The sequence below is a fragment of the Nerophis lumbriciformis genome, linkage group LG24 (genome assembly GCF_033978685.3).
Source record: "Nerophis lumbriciformis linkage group LG24, RoL_Nlum_v2.1, whole genome shotgun sequence".
Classification (NCBI taxonomy): domain Eukaryota; kingdom Metazoa; phylum Chordata; class Actinopteri; order Syngnathiformes; family Syngnathidae; genus Nerophis; species Nerophis lumbriciformis.
The window spans coordinates 14,789,312-14,800,000 of NC_084571.2; the positions used below are offsets into that span (position 1 = coordinate 14,789,312).

The 10,689-nt window shown below is 35.7% G+C and overlaps 1 protein-coding gene across 2 annotated transcripts in view; it reads right to left on the reverse strand.

Annotated features, from left to right (window-relative positions):
* Window positions 1-2,788: 2,788 nt before the first annotated feature.
* The window catches only part of cog1 (component of oligomeric golgi complex 1), a 31,463-nt gene continuing 23,562 nt past the window's right edge, over window positions 2,789-10,689 (reverse strand). For both annotated transcript variants that reach the window (XM_061981633.1, XM_061981632.1), the window contains exons 10-15: window positions 8,955-9,113; window positions 8,702-8,805; window positions 6,509-6,617; window positions 5,344-5,453; window positions 4,273-4,351; window positions 2,789-3,018 (exon numbers count right to left, since the gene is read on the reverse strand). In XM_061981633.1, coding sequence (XP_061837617.1) covers window positions 2,893-3,018; window positions 4,273-4,351; window positions 5,344-5,453; window positions 6,509-6,617; window positions 8,702-8,805; window positions 8,955-9,113 — 687 coding nt within the window. In that variant the 3' untranslated portion in view covers window positions 2,789-2,892. The remainder of the gene's footprint in view (window positions 3,019-4,272; window positions 4,352-5,343; window positions 5,454-6,508; window positions 6,618-8,701; window positions 8,806-8,954; window positions 9,114-10,689) is intronic.

Genomic DNA, 10,689 nt, shown 5'->3' on the forward strand with positions numbered 1-10,689 from the left:
TTCTAAATTTTTCACAAAGACAATTAAAAAAACTTTCTCAAAAAACATTTGAAACTTTCTCAAAAAACCTTTGAAACTTTTCCCAAAGACAATCGAAACTTTCTCAAAAAAACATTGAAACTTTTTTTTAAAAACATTTGAAACTTTCTCAAAAAACATTTGAAACTTCTTCAAAAAACATTCTAAACTTTTCCCAAAGACAATTAAAACCTTCTCAACATTTTTTTGAAACTTTCCCAAAAAAAAATTTAAACTTTCTCAAAAAACTTTTGAAACTTTCCCAAAAACATTTTAAAGTTTCCCAAAAAACAAAACATTTTTCTCAAAAAACATTTTATCATCTAACACTCCCCAAAATCTGGTTTCTTTAACCCTTTCAATGTCTACTCCATCTATTTGTATTTGTGTATGATGCTCTTTTCTACTGTTACCAAATAGCATTATTTTAGTTTTACTGAGATTCAACGATAGTCTGTTTTTGTCAAACCATCTTTTTAATTTGTTCATTTCTTCTGTTATTATTTGTACCAGCTTCTGAGTGTTCTCTCCTGAACAGAAAGCAGTTGTGTCGTCTGCAAATAAAACTAACTTTAAGTCCTGTGTATCTTTACAAATGTCGTTTATATAAAGATTAAACAATCTTGGTCCCAGTATTGATCCCTGGGGTACACCACAGGATATATCTAGCCGTGTTGACAAATTTTCACCCATCTTCACATATTGCTTCCTGTTGGTTAAATAGCTTCTTACCCAGTTCAAAACCAACCCTCTGATGCCATATCCTTCTAATTTTTTAATTAAAATATCATTAATTAATTGCGTCAAAAGCTTTTTTTAAGTCCATGAACACTGCGGCCGCACATTCTTTACCATCTATGGCATTGGTAATTTCCTGTGTTATTTTGATTAATGCTATCGATGTTGAGATATTTGCTGGGAAACCATATTGGTTCTCCACGAGCGTCCCACTTTTGTTGATAAATATATCTAATCGGCTATTGTATAGTTTTTCCATGATTTTGGAGAATTGTGGAAGTAATGAAACTGGTTTGTAGTTAGTAAACTGGTGTATGTCTCCATTCTTATAAATTGGTACAACTTTCGCAATTTTCATTATGTCAGGGAATTTGCCGGTTAGAAATGATACATTGCTGATGTATGTCAGAGATTCTGAAATTTCTTCTGTAACCTTTTTTTATCGTTGCCATATCTATTCCATGACAGGTCTTGGATTTACAATTTTTTACAATTTTGATTATTTCTTCTTGTCACATTCTTAAGAAACATGGAATTGGGATTTCTGTCTATGCACTCACTCAAGTCTTCAACTAACCCATCATCTGCATTTGGAATTCTTTGTTCCAGATTTGTTTCCGATATCAACAAAGTAATCATTAAACGTTCAACTATTTGGTTCATATTGTCATTTTTTTGTATTTCCATCTAGAAAGTACTGGGGGTAGTCTTTCTTAGCACCATTTTTAATGATGCTATTTAGGACGCCCCATGTTGCTCTCATGTTGTTTCTGTTCTTGTTTAATAATTGACTGTAGTATTCCTTCTTACATGTTCATAGTATAACAATTAGCTTGTTTTTATATTTCTTATACTTATTTTCTGCCTCTATAGAGCTCTGTGTTATAAATATTCGATATAATTTTTCAGTCCTGTTGTCATCCATGGTTTGTTGTTATTCTTTTGCTTCTTACCAAGTTCTTTCCATGGACAATGTTTATCATAGAGTGTTAGAAAAGTGTTGAACAAATTTCCATATGCATCATCTACAACATCATCTTCATTGTCCCAAATGTGTTTCCTCAGATCCTTCTTGAAGGAAATCATTCCTTCCTCTGTGCATAGTCTTTGAAATGTCTTTTTGTCAATGTTCTTCTTCCTGTAGTTCCCATCATAGTCAAAACTGGCAGATGGTCGCTGATGTCGGTTGTTAGCAGTCCACTTGTTGTATTATTATCAAAGACATTAGTAAAGATATTGTCAATAAGTGTAGCACTGTGACTTGCAATTCTGGTTGGCCTTGTGATTTGGGGATACAAACTCATACTATACATTGTATCTGTGAAGTCATCAATGGACTTTTGGCTTATTGGGGTTCAAGAGATCAATATTGAAGTCTCCACATAAAAAAAGTACTTTTTGACTGATTCCATTGAAAGTTCCCTTAATCCAGTCTTCAAATCCTTCAACACTTGAGTTGGGTGCCCTATATATACAACTCATCAATACATTTCTGCTTCTTTCATGACATATCTCAACGGTAAACATTGGCAATAGCCGGTGACATGTTTTTTACCACCTTGTAATGGAAGTCCTTCATCACATACACCGCAACTCCGCCTCCATTCTTATTTACTCTATTAATATAATTTAGTTCATATCCTTCTAGTCCGAAGTCCATTCCTTTTTTTGTATCCATCCATGTCTCTGATACAGCGATCATTTTTACGTTATCATGTAGAGCTATAGAGCATTAATACCATTAGCCAGTAGCAAGTAGGGCACTTAAGTTAGCATACAATGTTAAATGTTTTGTGTTACATTTAAAATCTTTTTTCCGTGCACTTTATTTGATAAACATGTTGTTTTGTATAGAATTGTTTTGTATTTCATTGACTTACTTTTTAGTAAGATCGACACAAACGTCCTCCGAGATGGACGTAATGTGCACACCTGGTGTAAAGTATAGCAAAAAGGTGTTTATTATCGTAAACAACTGGTCAACAAATAATGCTCAAAGATGAAGAGAAGATGTCAAACATCAAGAAGAAAGTAAATACCAGAGCAACTTTATTTAGAAAGTCCAGCCATTGATGCAAACAAAGTACTTTACATGTCAAATATAGAAAAACATATTCATCACCTTTATTTTGAAAGTTATTTGGTCATCCCAGATAACCAAGGAAGTTTGAACAAAGCTGGAGAAGACGAGTCTTCTTCCTGATCGGCCAGCTGGCGGAAGATGCTTCCTGCTTTCAAACGGCCATTTTCTGCCTTTGAAGTCTGGGGACAAAACACAGAAACTTTCTCAGAAAACTTTTTAACAGAAAACATTTGAAACTTTCTCAAAAAACTAAAACTTTGTAACTTTCTTAGAAAAGAACATTTCTCCAAAAAACATTTGAAACTTTCCCAAAAAAACAAAGAAACTTTCTCAAAAAACCAAAGAAATATTCTAAAAAAAATGTGCGAAAAACTCAGACTTTAAAAAACACAAAACAAAGAAACTTTATCAAAAAACAAATTTCAAAAAAAAAAACAATTTGCAAAAAAAAAACAAACAACCTCAAAAAACTTTTTAACAGAAAACATTTGAAACGTTCTTAGAAAATACAATTTCTCAAAAAAAAAAAAATCGAAAAAAAAACTTTCTCCAAAAACATTTGAAACTTTCCCAAAAAACAAATAAACTTTCTAAAAAAACATTTGAAACTTTCTAAAAACACAAAGAAATATTCTCAAAAAACATTTGTGACAAACTGAAACAAAAAAAAACAAAAAAAACCCAAATAAACTTTCTCGAGAAACAAAAACTTTAACAGAAAACATTTGAAAATGACAAAACAAAACAAAGAAATATACATTGTACACACTATTCAGTACTTTGTACACACTATTTAGTTCATTATACACACTATTTAGTTCATTATACACACTATTTAGTACATTGTACACACTATTTAGTACTTTGTACACACTATTTAGTACATTGTACACACTATTTATTACATATACACACTATGTATTACTTTATACACACTATGTATTACTTTATACACACTATGTAGTACTTTATACACACTATGTAGTACTTTATACACACGATTTAGTATTTTGTTCACACTATTTAGTATTTGTATCTTCGTAGACAAGGTGTAAATGAGCTAGTTTGTAAAAACTGCAAACAATACTTAATCAACATGCCGTGACCTAAATATGAAGTATTATTATTAAGTATTAGCGATATTGTTGTTATAAGCGCTAACGTAAAGGAACTATTTTTTTTGACAACATCACCTATATCCTTACTAGTATTTAATACACTATATACTTAGTGTTTACATAAAACCTTGATGCACTTTATAGGCGGAATAGAGTGACTTGCATTGCTCCATTGGTAGCTGACTCTTGCTAGCGTTTGTTTACGATTTAGAATGCATAAAAAGAGGAAAACTTCTTGTCCCACATAAAGGATGGTGAATGGAAACACAATTAAAAAACAAAGCAGTTCCCCTTTAAGATATTTTAAATATTTACCAGCTGGTGAGAATTGGAACTTTTGGTGGCAATCTTGGATTTATGCAGACCGGACATGCTGAGAGGCAACAAACCAAACCTGCAGACAACAAAATGAGTTATTATTTATTAATTTCCTCCAACTGATCAACCCTGATTGAATCACATCCCAAATGTGGGTGGTTGATGAGGCTTTTGCGTGCTTGTGGGTTACCATGTTTCTTTAAGGCCATTCAGGAATGCAATTGTCTGTAGTTTCTTGCTTATTTATTTGGATTTATATATTTTATTTTACTTGTTGGGGGAAAACAGCACAATTTTGTGTCTGAAAATAAATAAATAAATATTCAAACAAATAAAAACCCAATTTATTTCTAGTCCCCTGAATAATAATGATGTGTACACAGTGCACAGTGTGGAGCCGCTGCACCACCTCAATTACGGCAAATAATCTACATTTCTTAGCATCTTAAGTGTCATCATCAAGTAGTGTTATCACTGGAAGACGACACATAACATGTTACACACCCAGAGCAAGCAGGAGCGGGCATGCTAATCGCTAAGCTAGCATGAAAAGAGAAGAATGAAGTGCCAGGTAAAGTTAGAGAAGTGCGATACGGCAGAAAGTAAGCGGATATCGACGTAAAATTACTAAGTATATTAATGAAAGAGTTACAAAGAGGATAATAAAAGTGTTGCTGTGTCAGCATTGTCACAATTAGTACAACACACGTCAGAGGACGGTCCATCAATAGTATCAGTATATGGTTGATACCAAAGTGATTAGATTGATATTTTTTAATTGACAACATCTGTTTTTTGTATATTTGGTCATGTTTACACTCTCAGGGAAGAATTGGCCGGACACAGGAGGACTTTCAAAGAGTGGTAGATAGTAGTTTTTGTGTACTACTGACTTAATGTGTACTAACACAAATATTGTGTTGTCATGGCAACTCTGTCAATAGCACTCACTTAAAAAGGACAGTTCATACGTGTGGTTGTTATCGGACGATGTCACTCGACAGTATCGGCAGATAAAACCTTCCCAGGTGGATAAATGTGTAGACCGAGGGAAAGAGAAGCTGAGACCTGATGGGACTGCTGGAGAGAGGAAGGATGTTGTGAGGCTCCTGCGAGGTCGCGCTGCTGCTCCGCCATCCGAACGGTTTCTCCAAAACTGTCAGCAGCCCAAACAGCACCTGCAAGAACCAAAGCACTTAGTGTGGTGTTCCTACAGCGGCTCGATTACTTCTCTTCCATACGCGTCTGCTGTGATATATCTAGGGCTGTCCTGATTCGATATCAGCAAAAAAACAACAAGGTCACGATATCAACTTGCATGTCAAATGTGTGATATCATGTGCGATGCAAGAAGTCCTGCAGCATGTTTACTTGTGTGTGATATCATGTGCGATACAAGCAGTCCTGCTGCGTGTTTACTTGTGTGTGATATCATGTGCGATACAAGCAATCCTGCAGCGTTTTTATTTGTATGTGTGATATCATGTACGATACAAGCAGTCCTGCAGCATGTTTACTTGTGTGTGATATCATGTGCGATACAAGCAGTTATGCCACGTGTTTACTTGTGTGATGTCATGTGTGATATAAGCAGTCCTGCAGCATGTTTACTTGTGTGATATCATGTGCGATTCAAGCAGTCATGCCATGTGTTTACTTGTGTGTGATATCATGTGATACAAGCAGTCCTGCAGCATGTTTACTTGTGTGTGATATCATGTGCGATACAAGCAGTCATGTCACGCGTTTACTTGTAATATCCTGTGTGACACAAGCAGTCCTGCAGCGTGTATACTTGTGTGTGATATCATGTGCGATACAAGCAGCCCTGCAGCGTGTTTACTTGGGTGTGATATCATGTGCGATACAAACAGTCCTGCAGCATGTTTACTTGTGTGTGATATCATGTGCGATACAAGCAGTCATGCCGCTTGTTTACTTGTGTGTGATATCATGTGCGATACAAGCAGTCCTGCAGCGTGTTTAATTGTGTGTGATATCATGTGTGATACAAGCAGTCCTAAAGCGTGTTTACTTGTGTGATATCATGTGTGATACAAGCAGTTCACAATTGGTATTGTATGAGGAAGTGTAAAAGTTGTATCAGGACAGCCAAATAAAAAGTACAGTCGACCTTAAAGACGAAAAACTATTAACATTTTTTTTTTTTACAAATTGTTTTTCATTGTTTTAACAAACGATAGGAGTGGAATGATTTGAAGAGAAACCGTACGGATGTCCTCTGGCACAGGCGATGGAGGTTTGCATTGAGGGGAGTCGTGAAGACGTCCAGGTCAAAGGGGTCGATGTGGCTCTCCAGCCAATCACAGACCGCCTGCATTCTGAAAACACAACATCTTGTGATATTATCACCAAAATACAGTCAGGCCAATAGTCAGACTGTACAAAATACAGTCAGACTGTACAGAATAGTCATACTGTACAAAATACAGTCAGACGGTACAAAATACAGTCGGACTAAGACAGTCAGACTGTACAGAATACAGTCATACTGTACACAATACAGTCAGACTACACAAAAACAGTCGGACTAATACAGTCCGACGTTACAAAATACAATCTGACTCTATTAGTTTGACTGTATTTTGTACAAAATACAGTCAGACTAAGAAGAGTGTACAAAATACAGTCAGACTAGTACAGTCAGACTGTACAAAATACAGTCAGACTTTACAAAATACAATCAGACTAATAAGTCAGACTTTATAAAATACAGTCAGTCTAATAGAGTCGGACTGTACAAAATACAGTCAGACTAATACATTCAGACTGTACAAAATGCAGTCAGACTAGTAGTCAGATTGTACAAAATACAGGCAGACTATACAAAATACAGTCATACTGTACAACGTACAATCAAACTACACAAAATACAGTTGTTCTAATACAGTAAGACTGTACAAAATACAGCCGGACTGTACAAAATGCAGTCATACTGTACAAAATACAATCAGACTACAAAAAAAACAGTTAGTCTAATACAGTCAGACTGTACAAAATACAGTTGGTCTAATACAGTCAGACTGCACAAAATACAGTCAAACTAATACAGCCAGACTGTACAAAATACAGTCAGACTGTACAAAACACAATCAGACTACACACCATACAGTTGGTCTAATACAGTCAGACTGTACAAAATACAATCAGACTACACAACATATAGTTAGTCTAATACAGTCAGACTGTACAAAATACAGTCAAACTAATACAGTCAAACTGTACAAAATCCAGTCAGGCTACACAAAATACAGTCGGACTAATAGTCAGTCTATACAAAATACAGTCAGATTATACAAAACACAGTCTGACCGTACAAAATACATTCAGACTAATACAGTTGGACTGTACAAGATACAGTCCGACTAATAGTCGGACTGTACAAAATACAGTCAGACTAATAGTCAGACTGTACAAAATACAGTCAGACTATACAAATATAGTCAGACTGTACAAAATACAGTCAGACTAGGGCCAAGTCATACCAAAGACTATAAAAATAGGACCCATTACCTCCCTGCTTGGCACTCAGCATCAAGGTTTGGAAATGGGGGTTAAATCATCAAAAATGAATCCCGGGCGCGGCCCTCGCTGATGCTCACTGCTCCCCTCACCTCCCAGGGGGTGATCAAGGGTGATGGGTCAAATGCAGAGAATAATTTCACCACACCTAGTGTGTGTGTGACAATCATTGGTACTTTAACTTTAACTTTAACTTTAACTTTCACTTAATATGATCGTGATTTCCATGAATTTGAGTTCGATCACGGTGATCAGCTGCATATATTTCCTCCATCAAACATGGCGGAACTGTTAGAAGTCAGTGCAGTAGTAAACAGCAGGGAAGTGACGATGCTCGGTATAATCCTGCACGGAACAATCTGCCTTTATATTGACCGTGATCCTGTGTGTGTCTGTCAATGTGTGTGTGTACGTTAGTGTACATTTGTGTGTGTATGTGTCAGTGTGAGTCTCCTCATGACATAATGAATGTTCTATCAGCGTTCTTCCCCTTACACAGCTGGAAGTGCAGCCCAGAAGAACAAAATAAGTAAATATGATTAACACTAGCATAGAATTTTAAAAGGAGCAGCGTCTTTACTTTCACTATGTGCTGCACATCACCAGTAATCCTGCCCTGAATGCAGACTTGCAGGCACTCACAGGAGTCCCTATTAGTCCAGACCAGGAGAATCAACACACACTAATTTTATCAGAAAAGTAATTTTTACATCTAAAAATTTCTATTGGTGTGTCATGTTACAGTGGCCAAAATATTAAATATACTTGTTAACATACATGATTTTAATGAATACACGGGCCTACGACGCTACTGTATTTTAATGGTGGTCATTACAGTGGTACTTGGTGAAAAAGTTTGACAACCACTGATCTAAAGTATCACCTTGGGTCTTGTGGTGATCTTTTGGCAGACAAGGTGGCGTTAAGATACCAGAGGTCAAACATCATTTGTAGGGCTCGGTTCTGGGTCATTGGAAAGATACCTTCCTGAAAAGACATAAAACATCATGGCTACTATGCATTTAAAATGTGTGATATCATGTGAGATACAAGCAGCCATGCAGCGTCTTTACTTGTGTGTGAAATGATCTTTTCAGTATATGCTCATTTTGTGCGTGCATGTGACTGTGTTTTACCCCGGGCGTCTGCTGTGTGAGTCGGTGGTACTCTTGCAAGACCTGGTCCAGGCATGCCTGCAAAAGTTCGTGCAGGGTGGCTCGTGGCAGAGTGTGGCCCCCAATCCTGTTCACCTCTGCACACAGCCGGAACAGGAGGGACTGGACAAACCAAGATGGCTGCGAACGGCATGTCATGTGATCACGTAAACCTTCTTTGCACCTTTTCAACGTGCAGTATGTCAGTGATGTGCGATACCACGTCTTTTCTTTCCGATCCGATACCAAGTACAATTCAGGCTGGCATCGGTGATACCGGTCCGATACCGATACTTAATGTAAATATACCAAATGTGTCTGCTAAAAATTAAATAAGATGTTTATTTAAAAAACAACAGTAAAAATGTGAGAAAAATGAGCAAAAAATGGAATGAAATGAGAAAAAGCTGAATTGTTTAAACTAATAATTTTAATGTGCAATGTTCTTGTTTTTAAATATATATAATGTCTGTGTTTAGCACTTTTTTTTATAATAAAAAAATATCAAACTGCCCCCCCAATACCTGACTTTTCAGTATGCGGCCCTGGGTGGAAAAAGTTTAGACACCCCTGATCTGAAATATTATAAGTTCTCTGAATATAAATATAATATATCTAAAATATAAACAACAATGAGTTAGTTAATCAAAAAAATAATATTTACTTATAAATTAATTTGAAAAATTACAACAGCCATAATAAATACTGTTAAGTGTGTACATGAACATTCATATTTTGGTACAGGCAGAATTTTTGACACATTAGGTTATGCAGTTACACAATCATATTATTATTATTATTATTATTATTATTATTATTTTTATTATATTCTTACATGGGAAAAAAACAGCAGTAAAAATGTAAGAAAAAGAGCAAAAAAATCTGTATTTAATGAGGAAAAAGCTGAAATGTTCTAACTCAGGGGTGTTCAAACAATGGCCCCCGGGCCAATTCGGCATTCTGAGCAGGCAGGGTGTTAACATACGTATATCATTTAAATATCTGGCAGTTTGACAGGTGATTATTTGCCACCATATTGTGGACGACTCAAACCAGTGATCACCAAATGTACTTTCCAGGACCTACATGCACAGCATTTACTTATATGACTCAATCCAAACAACTTTCCCGAGTCATGGCACAAAAAACACACACACATGGTCACACATCACACCTGTTACCCAAACTTTGTGGATACTATAAAAAACAGCCAACCACCCTAAACAAAATATTCTAAATTCCACCAATTTAAATCCATTGCAAGACATGGTGGGAAAACTCTCTCCACATGTATCCAAGTTTGGCACATTTTAGCTGCTTGATATTTCTGATTGATTACAAAACTTTAAGGAGGTCGTCGCGAAGGTAAACAAGGTAGGAGTCGAAGTTTCACATACTCTGGATAATCATTTTCTAGCATTGGGCTAAAACAATTGACTGACTGCAATATATATATGTATAGATAGATATGCATATTAGAAATATATGTATGTAACTGTATATACATATATACAGTATATATATATATACATACATAAATACAGTATGTATATATATATACATATATATATATATACACATACATACAGTGTATATATACATATAAATAATAAATGATAAATGGGTTGTACTTGTATAGCGCTTTTCTACCTTCAAGGTACTCAAAGCGCTTTGACACTACTTCCACATTTACCCATTCACACACACATTCACACAC